Source organism: Pygoscelis adeliae, unplaced genomic scaffold (genome assembly GCF_000699105.1).
Source record: "Pygoscelis adeliae isolate BGI_AS28 unplaced genomic scaffold, ASM69910v1 Scaffold116, whole genome shotgun sequence".
NCBI lineage: Eukaryota > Metazoa > Chordata > Aves > Sphenisciformes > Spheniscidae > Pygoscelis > Pygoscelis adeliae.
This window is the reverse complement of record NW_008825080.1, coordinates 2,558,757-2,574,883: the sequence shown is the minus strand read 5'-3', so window position 1 is coordinate 2,574,883 and position 16,127 is coordinate 2,558,757. Positions and strand designations below refer to the sequence as shown.

The following is a 16,127-nucleotide window of genomic DNA, read 5'->3' as shown; positions in this document are numbered from 1 at the left end:
TTCATGGCACGACAAATTCAGTCTTATAGAGCAAGCAGTTGTTTTTAAAGTTGCAGTTTAGCACAGACTATCCTATGAATTAATCTTTTCGTCTATTCCAAAGGTTTCTAAAACAGGGAAATTCAAAATCTGAGTTCTTTGGCAATCCAGATGCAATTGTGCATCTATTAAACATCCTCAGGCTCTCAGAGGCTGCTGAGATAAAACCAGAAACTTAACTGGTACCCAAAATGTCCTATCAAACAATAGTAACACGACATAAGCATTTAGGTTTGTCAGCCTAATATCATGTGTTCTCTAACAGCTTTGCAGGCACGTGGCTGTTTCTTCAACCACTTTATGCCTAGACTAAGATTATAAAAAGCAAAAGAAAGAGAAAGAACTCAGGTAAAAGTCTCCAAAACATCAGAAAAACTTAACAGCAATTCACATTAGACCTAGGGATCTTGCTATGCAAAAGGTTCACTAAAATGTGACGCTCAGTGTAGTATTTTCCTCAGACACAGGCAAGAGCCACGCTCATGCCTAGGCATATGATTTGTTTCCCTCAGCAATGAACCCACGGGAGTGGGTTGAGTCCTGTGACGTGACTAAAACATCCCATTTACAAATAAAATGGGGGGGAGGGGGAGGGACACCACACTACAACACAATCACACCACTTATTAGAAAAGACAGTATTCCGTCAAATATAGGCTTGAATTACTTTATAAAAGGGAAAAAACCCCTCTCCTTACAGAGAAAAACCCCTCTCCTTAGAGAGAACAACAAGGTGCTGTAATTAAAAACCCCAATCATTCAGCATTACTACGGGGCAGGTTTACTGTTCAAAATTTTAGAAAGTTTTCATTTGTAATTTTTTAAATATCAAATAAATAAATTCTTTTCGTTATCAGCCAAGGGTATCATGTGTCCATATTAACACCATTTATGATTTGTATCAGTGCCAACAGGACCCTCCCAAATGTCCCTTGGAAGCTGGGGGGAAGAGTTTGGGAGTTACGTGTAGTTTAATACACATCAAAACCAGGTTGTACAATTACACACTCCTGTAAATATTACGCAAAACGCAGAACTGCAAATCTTCCTTTCAACTATGAATACTCCTGTTTACATCTTCATTCACAGCAGTTTGAGGCTACCTTCAATTCCCTCCTTCTCAGCACTCTCAGGAAAACAGAACATAGCATTACAGAAAAATCACCGAAAGCAATTTAAAGGTGTCAAATTTGTTACTTGTCAAACTTGCAGCAAGTCTCTATTGAGAGCACAATGAATGTCACACAGCCCTTGCTTCAAGATAGTCTAGCCTGTGCTAGAGACAAGCTCTTGTTCACCTCAAAATACATCACCGCTCCAGAGAAGTTATAGTCTCAAATCCAGGGAAGAACTTTTTTTCCTTCCCACCAAAAATAGTTAACCTGGGGCCATGAAAGAATGCAGGCTGCAACCAGTTTTTCGACCACTTCAAATATAACATCCACTCGCCTACCTATTTTGAAGGTTTTATAGTTGATTAAAAAATTGTATCTAATACCTACTGATATTAAACAGACTGTTTCTAATTAGCAAAAAGGTGAAAAGACACGAAGGAATATGTCAACTGCGCCACAAAATCTTTTTGCATGAAAGACTGGCTTATGGGTGGGGGCGTAAGAAGGAAGAGAAGGAATAAAGAAGTCTCTTGTCTGTTCTTGCAAAATCTTTAAATACACCCCACCCTCCCGCCTCAAGAAAACCTTATGAAAATAATTTTGAAATCAGTTTTTAAATCTATGTAGGGTTTATAACTTCACTTCCCACCATTTCCTCACAAGGAAAACTGACATGCTTCCTTAGGTAATCAGGAAGATGCCTGAAATCTTAGAAATCTTAACACATTTTAAGAGATGTGGCTGCTCCTTATGTATCTTGGGCATACCCTCTGTTTAGGTGTCCCAGTACCCCCCTTGAAGAAATACAGCATAAGGACTTTTTCTTTTTTTTTTTTAACACTAGCTATTTTTCAACTTCTTAGCACCTTTTTATTACAAATAAAGTTATAAATCTCTCTAAGATACCTGCTTTGTATGTACATGCAATTTGTCCACCCTGACAGACATATCTACGCACAGATGATATAGAAGTTTCCTGCAGGTGTAACGTCAGTCACCATTCAATTTCTATTTTGTATTGCTACTGCTTATTGCTAAGCTGCAATACAGATCCTAAACCAAAACCTTCCTCAAGGTTCAAAAGTCCCAGGACTTTTGCTTCCTAGGGTTTAAGACCAATGATCACAACCTGCCTTCTCTAGCTTTTCAGGCAGTGCACTCTTGCAATCATACACAAAGCATGGCAGCAAGAAATTGGCAGGTTTTTTTCCTGAAAGAGGAACATTTTGAGATTGCTAGATCAGCTAGCTATATTCACTGCAGCAATTCAACAACAATCTGAAACAGTGTAAAAGAAAAAACCCCAAAAATGTTGAGGAATAAATTTTCTGCCTTTATATGCAATATATACAAAAACCAGAAATACATGTAAGTTTATTGTGCTAATTTTTATTTTTCTTATCAAACTGAAGTTTATGGAAACCATCTCTGTCATCTCTTGCCTGTCTTCCAGGCTTCTGCAGTGAGATTAATCTGGAAGTCCAGCCTTCAGTATCTTCCCTATTAGCCAACTTAGGTGCCGTCTCCAACTTCGAATCTCCACCTACTCTGGTATTTAAAACTGTTAGAATAACATTTAGGTTGCAAGCACTTAGTTTTAAAAACACCTTATTTACACTTGCCTGCAGAAAGTCAGTTTGATCTACTTAGGCGTGTGTATTTTACTACCATTTTAAAATAAAACACACCATTTGAAACAAAAATCTCCTGTTCTAGTCAGGAACATAAAGATCATCTTAAAAGCTCATTAAAAAAATCTTACATATTATTTCAAAAGGAAGATAAGAAAATATGTGACCTGCAATATGCTCTAACATTTATTTAAGCCTGAAGTCTAAAACTTTAATAGTTTGCAACAGGTGGCACACCACTCTAAACTGGACTTCATGTCTGACAGCCATTCTCAAAATCATTTTTTTTAAAGGTTGGGTTTCTTTGTGGGGTTTTTTTAAAGGCATAAACGCACAGTAAGTCCTCTAGGGCTAGCAAAGAATGGTTGGCAACAGGAAAATCATCTGCCAGTTTCCTCCCTACCCATTACCCCATCTCTGCCCTTCTTCCACCTCTGCTGGAGGACTCAATAACAGACAGGATCTCAGAACCAGCAGCACAAGTCCTCAGGCTGACGACTGCTGCTGGCACCCAGCAAGGCTCAGATGTATCCTTCTCTGAGCTACAGTCACACCTTTGGTAACACTGCAGGTAATCGCAAATAAAGCTCAAAAGGCATCGTTCTCTATGGCGCTTATGACTAGTAGGCATATAAAGAAAGCAGCAAGTCTACCACAGCTGTGTATTTCTGTCTGTCTAGCACTTCCGCTGACTGGCTCACAGAAGTTGGAATCCACTTTAGCCTTTGAAAGGATCACAGCTTTTTCTGTCTAGAATCAAAAATAAAAACTTTTTTTTTTTGGTCTGGGGGGGAGTTCATAAAATGTAGGTATCACTTCTGATGCTAAACTAGGCTGCTATACTCTACCCTTTGATTCAACCTGAAGAAAATGCAGTTGCAAATCCAACAGGAGACAAAGGCTTTTTTGCAAACCAGAAGTTCAACTTTTCTCTCCACAAAACATCTCATCAACAAAAACAACCAGCCCCCCGCCCCACAAAAAATGTATCTAGGAAATTTGGTGTTTTGCTTATCATATTGTACATAGCTTTGATAGGCATTGCTTGCATGGCTCCTACTTGTTTTGAATAATATAGGCAGCAGGTTGTCTAGTAACACTGTAAAAAGCTAATTGTAGAAAAAGAACAATATTTCCAAAGAACAGTGGAAAGATTGCTAATGCTGAATCCTTATCAGAGCTTCCTCAGGACTCATGTTAATGAGATCCGTAAGCAGGTGTAAAAGGTCTCTCTTATCTATGAAATGAGGAAACCATGTGACAGAGCCTGGGCTTAGGCACCATTTGAACAGCAGGCTGAGTATGATTGATAGTGAACAGATCTAACTTTAATGCTTTCGGAAGCTGAATGTCTGTGTGCGGCTCACAGCTTGGACAGCTCATCAGGGTCATCTAAAAATTTCATCTGCTAAGACATTCTGTAAACTGTTAGACGCAGTTATGTCGCAGATGGCATTGCATGCACTCCACAACCAGATTTTGTAGAGGTGTCAACTGCCTTTTAGTCAAATAGAGTACAGAGATTTTATTGCTTTGTGTTAGTTCATCCCTGTGAAGATGACTTAGGCTGGCATTTACTTGTGGGATCAGTTTTTGGATGACTAACTAGATGAAATTTTAGCTGCTGTGCCAGGCTATGTTGCTAGAAGGGTATTCAGTACTCCTCTCTACCGCTACAGAGCAGTGGTTTCCCATAACTATTCAAATATTAAATTCTAATTAATAACTCAACATTATTTTCTCCCTCCTCCCTCATTTTTTCACAAGACAGATACTACCTGACAACTGTTGCCATCTTCTCCAGGGGTTCATAGTTTGCATTCAATTTGAATTGCATGATAGTGTGAGTCCCCCTCCTACTCTCTCTTCTTCTGCTCTTTACTTCCAAATTAAGGCAAAATACGCATGCTTTGTTTAACCAATCCTATTTAAAGTTATTTGTTCTCAAGCTCTCACCTCAACAATTAATTTAGCTGGCCTAAGAGTGTGAATTTATGACTTTGGTCATAAGGATTAAGAAGGAACAGCAGTGGGGAGGACAGTTCTCATCTCTTTTCCTGGGCACGCTCAACCAACTGGAGACTCGAGTGTCCCTGATATTAACCACTCTGCTCTTGCTAAGCACTTAACACATTTTGTCTTAAATGAAGTTTCAAAGATGACTACACAACACGTTGATTCTCTATGCTTGTGAAAAAGGCCTCTGGGTGGATTACAAAAACGTAACACAAACATATGACAATATATTTTAGTACATAAAACAGAGAATGTTACTAAACCCTATAACATATTGCTAGTATTTTTAAACTTGGTAAGAAGAAAAAGAGCTGTTCACATCCAGAATAATTCTTTTAAATTTGACCGGGCTCAGTATTTGGCATCTCACCAGTAGTTTCTAAGTCTGCATTTACAAGATAGCAAACTAAATTATAAAATAGACTTATTCTAAAAAAACAACTGTAAATTATCAGTTGACCTCCAGAATGGACCTATCTTGATTTAGGCCTGAATAAGTATCTGCATCACAACAGACACCACGACTTCACATTCTGTTTTGACAGCATTGCAACAGCAAATGACTGAATAAACACACTGAAAAAATGCTGGTTTCAGGCACTGTATCTCCAGGCTGGAATTTGTTAGAACCAAAGAAAAAGCTTCCTATTGCATTTGCACCTTCATCTGTTTTGAGAATAAACCTCAGCATTCAGCATCCCAAACTTTTCAGCAAAACGCTGTTATAACCTTCTGAACAACAAATGTTATCATCTGCCTTATTTTTCCAGTCTTTCCCCACTCTCCTGTATGTTCATTGTACACAATTTCATCCTTAGTTCACACCAGAGATTGCTGCACTGTAACAGGAAATCATCACATCTGTAATTTCTTTCTATACCATTACTCAGCTGAGTTGCATAATATAGAGAGATATTTCCAGTTATCCTGGTAAGAGTACATTCTGACAGAATGTGGACTAGGGCATGACACATCTTCACAATAATCTAAATTACACACTTTATTTTATGGACTAAATTTTTTTAAGGAAAAAGGTAATTTTTTTTAATTTCTCAGGGAGCAGGAAGGGACTATTGGTATATCAAAATAAAAACTAAGAGAATGGGCAGTTCAGCTTGGTCAGTAAATAAAGCAAGACCTCCTTTTCAAGTAATTGAAGCAGGCTTAAGTTTGATTTGAAAGCTATATATATTCTTACTTATTCGGAATCAAATTCAATGTTTTTAAACAAAACGTTTAACATTTATGAAATTGGATAAAAACCTTGTTTTCTGGTAGGAAGGCAGGCTGGCTTAGGAAACAAACACAACAAAAAAAAAATCAGAAATACGAAATTTTTTTTAATATTCTAGTATCATGTACTTCAAAGAAAAATTTCTGCACAAAGAGCACAGCAAACTTTGCTCCATGTCCCTAATCCTAAAGGCTGATGAAGAGATAATCAGACCAGGAAGAGACAAAAGAACAGAGACTGTTATCTATATACTTTGCCTGAAAATTTACAATTCCTACAGAAATGAAAAAAACAAAACCTGACTTCATTAGCAGCTCCAGAAGGCAACCAGCACAGTAAAAATTAGCACCGTCTTTGACCTTGAGGAAGCATACTGCTCCAACCAAACAAAAAGGATACTACGCAGTCAGCATCTGTTTCACATAACTGCTTGGCTGCTGAATATAAGAACCTTAACCAGTATGACTTCTGCTGTAAGTTTTTTAAATATCAGCTGTTAATACGTTGCTGTACAAAGACATATGAAGCTTTCAGTTACCTAAACCTAAAAGACAATTTTAAGAGTATCAAAAATTTAAACTACATAGAACTTCACCCTTTGAATAACATGCAACAACAGACAGTGAGTGTTAAAAACAGATGCCTTTCTACCTTTCTTCAAGTTTCCAAGCTCAAACATCGGGACAAGACCTCCATGCTACAGTATAGAGAACTTAGGTAACTATACTGTAACAACTGAAGCAAAAACCAGGAATAAGAACAAAAACATAGGCTTCAACACCAGAAGCAAAAATTCCAAAATAAAATTTAGCAGTGATTAAATATGTAAGATGCTTTTCTTTATTTTCATACAGCAGCAAGAGAGAAATCATGTATAATCCCGAAAGCTCAGGCTTTGCCTTCATCAAATAGAACACATCTCTCAACTAGAAGATTAAACACTGACCACCAACTTATGGAAGAAAAACAAGCTTTTGGAAGCTCGCCTTAGCTCCCCCATCCCTAGGCAATGAAAAGCTATCAGAATTAGCATTTGTCTCCATCTATCATTTCTATGTACAGACATGTAAACACCCATAGTTAAAGGGAAAAGAAATAAAGAGGTGGAGTAAAAAAATTCTGACAATCCTTCTGTCTTTGGGAAGAGATAAATGGGTGGGGAAAAAAAAAATCATATATTCTGGATTACTTCAGGACATCCTGTCATGAGACATCAAAGCACTCTACTGAGATAAGGTTTCTCATAACACACATACCTGCATAAAATAAAAAGTTGTATGATCAGAAAAGGTTACGGAAGAGACTTTAATGAGGATCTGCTATAGAATACTCAGATTCAATTCTTGATGCAAAAACTGCATTTACCCATACGAATTATATATTTCACAGAGATTAGGCAGCGGAATGTATAAACTGGGCTGCAAATGATTCACCCTATTAAAAAAAAAAAAATCCAAAAAGTGACCTAACTGCACATTATACAGATAACACACTCAAGCAGAACCAACACTATCCCTGTGGAGCGGTCCCTTTATCAATGAAAACTTCTGCTTCTTTTACAGGATACATGCTCAAACAAGAACATGTATATTTAAATCCATGGACCAATGGTAGTAAAGAGGAAATGTTATCCTTTTAATATGTGCTTATCTCAAAGCCTTCTTGAAACAGTTTCAGATAAGACAATCATCATGAAACTTGATTTGTACTCATGAAACTTCCTTCAAAAACCAAGTTAACTTCTACCGCAGAGCATTTAAAAGAGGTTTCAACCTTGCTGAAAATCTAATGAACATCCTCAAGATTCATTCTAAATATTTACATGGATAATAAAGAAGATCTACAGAAGTTCTAGAATGTAAAGAAGATCTACGTGGTTTTTTAATTAGAAGAACATTAGATGAAATTAGACTCTACAAGAACTCTCATTAGGAGAGTGTTTTCTTCCTTTTAACAGAGCTACCTCTTGATCACTTAAGACTCAGGGTCAGAATTGGGCAGCCAAAGAGCTTACCTGTGTACAGACAATTAAAAGAACACCACCACAAACCAACCATCCCTGCAAAACCCCACAAATCCAACAAGACAATAGATCTCAAAGCATGTAACTCATTGGAAGTTGGCTGCCTTTGCAACACTTCCAGTGGTGCAGCAAATATATTGGTTTTGCCAAATGTTCACATAGTTATCTGAGCCAGTGCTCGTAAGTAAAAGCTTATACATACAATAAACACAGGGAACACACTTCCTTGAGCTGCCACGTGAGCCGTACTACAGTTACAGTCCAGTTTGTATTTCGTATAATTTAACCACTGCAATCCAAGAAATTACATTAAGGAGATACACCACACATATCTGCCTTCTGCTCCTCCTGCTTTTTACTTTTTGTTCTTTGTAGCCAGCATTTGTACAATTTTTCTCAACTTCATCTGCTGTGGTGAAACACAGCTTTTAAATTCCGGCCGCACTGTTTTATCATTTTTAAATTTAAAACAACTAACAGTTTGGTATGATGAGATTTAGACACTGCGTATTTTTATAATCAAATTAATAAATGCTATACCTCCAAGTTCTTTTACGTTCAAGATGGCATTCTGGAATGGCACCGCTTTTATACTAAAACCTAAGAACAGAAATAAAGAGTATTAGTAAGTTATTTGTTAAAGAGGCCATTTGAAATCAATTGCATATATTCAGAAAAGACGTACTTTTTTCATCAAGAACCAGGATTTTGCATGTGAAATTCTGTTTTTAATATGATGTTTAAAAGTATCAGTTATAAGGCAAGGGGAAATAAATCAGCAGAGCAATGAAATTTGCAGTGATACTATTAAATAGCTGGCACACATAAAATTCAGCACAAAACTTCCATCCAGGCCATCTACCATTTGGTAAGGAGTTAGTACGGAAAATACCTTTATAAAACCATCTTTTAATGCTTCTGGAACTAAAGTTTAGATTTCAGACTACCAGTAATATAAAGTGATCCTTCTGCAATTTTTAGGAGATGTGGAAGACAACGTGCAATTCAAATCACTGTTTTCTTACATTTAAACTTCACAGGTTTTGGTTACACCTGGAGTATTAATCCTGTCTATAAATGTTATTAAAGAAAGATCCTTTTACAGACCTAAGTGGTATATATTAAAATGGTTACAAGCACACTAGAAGCATCTATGAATCCTCTATCAGGCTGTTATATGCTTAAAACTGAAAAACTTTTTAAAAATGCGATGTTTTCCCTTAACTGAAAATTCAGACAGCCAAGACAAAGGGACTGTGAAAGACTCCCAGCAATTCATCAATATACTACATACTAAATTCTGCATGTTTAGTGCATACATACATGTAAGTGTATATACTTTACATAGGAAAAATTATGTCTGCTCTTTCAGCATAAAATGTCCAGATAGACATTAAATTTATTTCCATCTAGCACAAGTAGTTTCAACATGATTACAAACCTGTGAACTGAGTAAGGAAGTTTTGAAAAAATGTGTTTCACTCCAAGTTTATTAGCTATCATTTAACAGAAACAAGATATTTTTTCTCCTAGAAAGGAGGAAAAACTGGAATGGACTCGAGTGGCGTTGATGAGAAAAGCAAAAATACAGGTTATAGTTTGAAAACTGAGTGTAGATGATGTCACATAGTATTCTTGGATTCTCAACACTATTTTCAGATATAGCACTGATACAGTACATATGGGTAGATTTATTATAAGCTGAATAGCCTAGATATGTATCATTTTGGTTTGGATGCTGCCTAGTTTTCTCCAGAGTCCGTTTTCATGCCTCAAGTGGCCTAACTAAATAATGGTATTTTGTTGCAACTGTCTAGAAACGGGTAAGAAATTTAATTTTAAAATTAATCATATTTTCATTATTTCCTCTGATAGATCTATACTGCTGTTTACATTGCTACTACTATTTCTTTCAGGATCTAAAGTGTTAAAATACAATTTGCACTAATTCCAGGTGAACTCTAAAGATAAAGCTCAGGAGAGGCGAAAAAAAGAAAAAAAAAAAAGCTGAATTACTCTACAATTTCCTTCTAACATTTTGAGTTAAGCATTGACAACTTCTCCACACAATGAAGTGTCAGATCTCTTTAACATTCCCAATGACACCACTGTGAAGGCAATGGGTTAATCATTCATTGCAGAAAAAAACAGTATTTTCTTGTACCTGTTTTACTTTGTTTACTTACAGTTGTATTAAATAACCTTATGTTCTTGTAATTTAAACAAAGATACACTGAAAACCAGTTAGGGTTGCTAAGAGACAATCATAAAATTCAAGCCATGAACCACAGCTACAATATAAAGCCATGTAACTATAAACACAAGTTACTTGCGCAACACTCACTATCTGTTTCCTCAGCAAATCAACCTTAGTAAATCGCTGCAGCCACAGAACCAGATTTCTTCCATCCCTATGACCTAATCTGTCCTCTTTCTGAACTTTACAACCAAGTATTCCTTTTTCTCACTCCACGTGTTTGTTTCCGTTTTTTCTGGTGCTGTTTTTTGGGGTTTTTTTTGTTTTTGTAATCAAAATACTCCAGTATTGGGCATTCTGATTCATCTATATCAGCGTGCATATTCAAATTTTTTGCACTTAAGATACCTTTTATCTGTGGTTGTTGTGTCTGTTTTTATGTATCTTCTCAATGCCACCAAAACTTTTTATAAATTGATTCTCTGCTCTCAATGCGCCCTTACTACACAAACAAGTCTCTCTGCTGATCTAAAAAGAAAGGATTATCACCAGAAATAAATATTTCCATTACGTTTATTCTTTTGGTTGCTAGCATATACCACAAGGCAGTACTGACCAAGTATAAGAAGAAATAAATCCCAACTTAAGTTTCAGGGTATCACTGTCCCATTTTATTTTATAGCACATTCTCCTCTTTTCTGTCCATATAACAAGACTGCTTAAAAACCGAAAGTAAAAAGAGAAGAAAGAAACCTTTTAATGTGTCTACACTACACTGCTACTGTATGTTTCCAATGGTTCTACTTCATACACTACAATGTATGTTTTGACTTTCAACACATTCCAAATTGTATTTTTTCATGGATATTCCCCAATGTATGACCAAACACTGGAAGAGTAGTGGTAGCTTCAAAGCAATCCATTAGGTACTTTCAAAAGCAAGATAACTAAGCTGAAATTCTCTACCACCTTTGCTATATGTTTCAAAAGTTATCTTTGGGCAATGTTACAGCACACCGTGGAATAAAGGCAGCATCCTACCTGTGGTAGACACTATATTCTCCGGGCTTTCACTGCAAAGCTGTGACAGAAGACTTGTCTTGCCAGAACCAGTGAGACCTATGCAAACCAAGTCATATTCAGGTCGTGGTGGTGGTGGTCCCTTGCAGCAAAGTGCTCTAAAACACTGCCAGGGTAGGGGAAAACAAACAAAACGGAAAGAAAAAGTTACTTTTTTTGCAATTGTTTATTCAACAAAGTTATAAAAATCAAGTTTATAGATTTAAAGGTGTTTGAGAGAAGCAAATTATTATTCCAACTTACTATTTTGACAAAATCAACAATTAATAGACTGAGACTACCTCAACGAAAATCTAGAACAGCTTTATGAGAAAACATAAATATACCTGTTAACTTTTCACCTAAACCTCATAGAGCTGGATTGAGGAAAGTGACATCCATTTCCTGAATAGCATAAACAGTGCACATACAGCGAAATAGGCACATGCCCTACTCAACTCTGCGGTTGGGTATGCATGAGTTTGCTTCCTGTGCTGATTTCATGCAATACCTGGTGTGAACATCAGAGCAGCTCCTGAGCAGCTGCTGGCCAGGCTCTACTTGTTGTCACAAGAAAGAATCAGAGAACTTTGCTCCACTGATGTCCTTCCTGGGCTTGCTTTGTCATATGTTTTACCTTACAGCATCAGCTGTTAAAGTGTACAGCTTGTAAAGAAATAAATTTTGCTGGACATAGCTCTAGTCATAAATATGCAGATCCCTCACTTTCCCTGGAGAAATACAAATTAATCACAATATAAATAAAAAAAATCTCTTACACAAAGCCTACTCTGGAGTTCTGCTCATGTCTCTTAAACAGTATTGCCAAAGCAGGCCAAGCTCACCCAAAAGGTCCTTTAAGCCCTTTAAGAAAGGTTCATCAAACCTTTCTTTATATGTAATATGGAAAATTTTTATGTAAAAATCTAAAAACATACCATTCTGGGAAAGCCAGGAAGTTTATATTTAAGGTATGGGGTATAATTACCCACTAATGTCCAAGATAGACTTCCACCATCCCAATATATATATAAATACTTTCTTCCCCAATATCTGCCACCTTCATATCAGAGGAATACAGCTGCTATAACAAAGAAGGGAAAACATTTGTACAATCACTCCTCTTCCACACATTCTGTCCTTACACAGTCCCATCTTAACCACAAACCAATCACCGCATTGGGTAAAGAAATCCAGTCTTTACAACCTTAACCTAGTTTGTCTATGCAGCTACCCAGGATCTCTCATTGAGGTCTACTGGAGGAGCAGAGAAACTGTACAGATGTCAGTAAGGCACTGTTGCAAATAGTGGGGTCTGGTTCTGTGAGCAAGTAATCTAAAGAGAATGTGATTATAAAAAGACAACTCACTGAATGCAAAACTTTTATTGGATCCTTTCCATATAGATGGTAAATTATTATACATGCTGCCAAAACAGTCTTCATTGGTTTAAAGAAGCAAAATACAAGTTCAGGGAAAGTTACAAACACCTTTTAAAAATGTGAAAGGAAAGATTTTAGGAGTAAAAACTTTTACAGTAGTAGTTAAGGTGAACAAAGGCAACAGATTTTAAAAATAAAAGCTTTGCCTCTATTAAAATTTGACTCAAAAATTATTTTTTTCAAGAAGGTTTGCCCTTATATGCATGTCCGTAGCTAAACGGAGTAAACATGCCTTCTAGCTTTATTCACTGATGTCAGTTTATACTTATCTCACAGATTCTACAAAGCCACAGCAAATATCCTACTCTGGTACTTAAGTGAGAAAGGCCAATTGAGTTCATTGCACAACATAAGCTCCTTCAAACAGAGTTTCCACTTAATGGATATCAGGCTGAAGGCCACATAAAATTCTTCGAAGCTTGCCAGAGCTCCTGAGGCTGTGTGTCAGGCCCTTTGCAGCCAGTCTTTAAAAAGGATTCAGTTTGTCCCCTTCAGCACGGCATCTTTGTGACAACTTCTTGATGCCGTATTGAAAAACATAAAGGAATAGATGAGCTGATGAAAGTCTGTGCTTCCCTCTGTCCACTGTACCACTTCTTATGCAACCAGACACAACTTTTGTGACCCTGACGACGTTTAATAATTTGCAGTTCTGTCAAAGAGAAGTATTGCTCTTTGTGGAACACATACGGAGGCTCATGTGGGTGACAGAGGGGCTCCACAGGCTGGTTTTGTGAAGTTCAGTATCTCTTTAGTACAGATTCCTTAAGTCTAACTTAGTCTGGACAATCTTTACGTGCTGTTGATTAAACATATGATCAAAAATCCAGGTCAAATTGTATGTCCAAAGCAGCATACGTAGACCCATCATCCACTCACTCATCCTTTACCAGTAAGCACAGCTAGGTATGAAAGTTCCTGAGATACAGCAGTTGCAGAACCCCAAAAGACAGGAAAATGGCTCCCTCCAGACCACTCTCATATTTTATTTGATATGATTCCCCTATCTTTGTTATGCTCATGACTTTGTCCTTCTGCAAGGCTAATTTCCTTCAGTAGGTATTTTTGTTTGGTTGGAATGAAAACAGACTTCAAATATTGTAGCTTCAAAAAGCTGCTGAAATTTAAGCTGCTGTGTATAGCACTTACCACTGGCTGACACGAGAAATTCTACAGCACATCTTAGGGGATACTTGTAATAACTTATTTAAATTTATAAACTTGTTTCACAATCCTCCTTACTCAAGCTCAATGAACATCTCTTCCATTGGAAATATCACTATACAAACAGTCTGATCACTGCCTTCCCGTTCTCTCAGCAGCTTGAAGTTACTTGGCCCCTAACAAAGTCAGGGCTATTTAAGCATCCATTATAGAGACTAAACCTCTATTGTCACAACTTTGGCAGCTGCATCTGGTAGCTGCACAAGATCTGTAGAGAGTAGAAAATTCAGAGGTCATTGACCATGCAAATAACATTACATCCTATATTCTGCTTTTGATTATGGACAGGAAATGCATCCTGAAATATTTTATAAAGCATGAACTAGAGCTACACCATTATTTAAGATGTCGTCACGTATTACAGTGCAGTCTGAAATGCACAGAACTGCAAGAAATATGTGTTAGTAACTAAAGAAGCCATTCCTGAAATCCAAAACACAAATGTATCAAAAACATTGAGAGAGTTGTTCAAATCACAACTAGCACTCAGTCCTTTCCAAAACCGGCGTACTCTCCACTCCATTTGGATAACCCAAAGGGCATAAGAGAAATTTGAATTAACAGTCTGCCTGGTCTTCAAACACTTGTCAGATAAGGACCTGGAAGTCTCTTTCATTGATTCCCAAATCTGATTTCCTCGATGAATGACTGTCCAAGAAAAGGCTGCCTTTTAGGTATCATAAAACAAACTGCACACCCAAATGAGGCCACTTGGAGGGAGTGTTAGAGAGCGCAGAAAGAAAACATTTGACTACCAAAAATACACAGTCAAGCAGAGCTAGCTGGCATAGTCACTGAAATGTTGTTTGGGATATGGTCATGCATTTCAGCCCCAGTACTAGCAACAAAAAAGGAACACCATTTTTCGGAGCCCTTTCATCCCATAAGGGTAAGACCTTACTTACTTTAAAGGGAGAGACATGTCAAACAAAGTTTTCATGATTTTTGAGAACATCACACTCAAAACTCTTTATAGGCATTGGATGGGGAGAAGAAGCAGGCAAAGAGAGGCAGGCAGGGAGAGTCAGGAGTTAATTTTTTTCTTTTTTTAATGAATGAGCGGATTTTAAAGTACTGAAAATAAAACAACACAGTATCTTGAAAAAAAAGTATGCATCTAGCCAGTTTTGGAAAAAAGGATGTATTGATCGAGGAAACCGGGAGTAATTAGGTGCTGCAGTCTGCAGAAAACTGTGCAATATTCAGCACCGTTACTTTCATTTTACTTGTATGTGTGCATGCATGCTGCATTTGCACGTATAATCATATGCAAGAGCTAAGGGCAAAAGTTACTCAGTCCTACTCCTGCTTAGCAATTTCTATCCCAACCAGATTATTCCAGTTTTAGGTGGATCAGTATTTGAGCTGACAATCCTAGACAGTGTCCCTTTAAAGCCCTATGGAGATTTCTTCCGGGAAGAGCATTAAATATTGTGTCTATAGTAGGGGTGGCCAAACACTTCAGATACATGTGCCACTCAGAGATCACAGACTGAAGCTCTGGGCAGCAAACGACCCTGAATTACTCCTCTCTCCAACACATTACACTGCCTCCGGCCATTGAGTCTGTCTTTGCCTACTCATTGTACATCTCCTTTCACTCCCCTTTTGGGGGTGAAATACTCCATTATTTCTGCTTTGTCCTGGACCCATCTCCTGTCTGTTTCTTTTGTTGCCACTATTTAATAGGGACAAACAGAAGCAAGGGATTTCATGCTTAGTTGATTAAACACACACACCCTCATGCAAAAATACCTTAAGTTAGTGCAACATTAATGCTAACAAACCAAGCATTCAGAGCTCTTGAAATCCAGAATTAAGGCTGAAAGCTCAACCATAACTCTGCTCCTCTCTCCCTCTTGCTTATACTTACGGATATGGTCTCCCTTTAAATTTTATTTTTCAATTAAGGTATCTTCGAACAAACAGACTTCTAGTACCCAGCACACACTTATGTCCAGCGGACTGGTTAATCATAGAATCATAGAATAGTTTGAGTTGGGAGGGACCTTTAAACGTCATCTAGTCCAACCCCCCTGCCGTGGGCAGGGACATATTCCACTAGATCAGGTTGCTCAGAGCCCCGTCCAACCTGACCTGGAATGTTTCCAGGGATGGGGCATCCACCACCTCTCTGGGAAACCTGT

General features: G+C 37.5%; 1 protein-coding gene across 1 annotated transcript in view; it reads right to left on the bottom strand.

Annotated features, from left to right (window-relative positions):
• ARL15 (ADP-ribosylation factor-like 15) overlaps nt 1–16,127 on the bottom strand; it is a 181,046-nt gene that overhangs the window by 136,365 nt on the left and 28,554 nt on the right. The window contains exons 2-3 of the mRNA XM_009326955.1: nt 11,297–11,441; nt 8,599–8,658 (exon numbers count right to left, since the gene is read on the bottom strand). Coding sequence (XP_009325230.1) covers nt 8,599–8,658; nt 11,297–11,441 — 205 coding nt within the window. The remainder of the gene's footprint in view (nt 1–8,598; nt 8,659–11,296; nt 11,442–16,127) is intronic.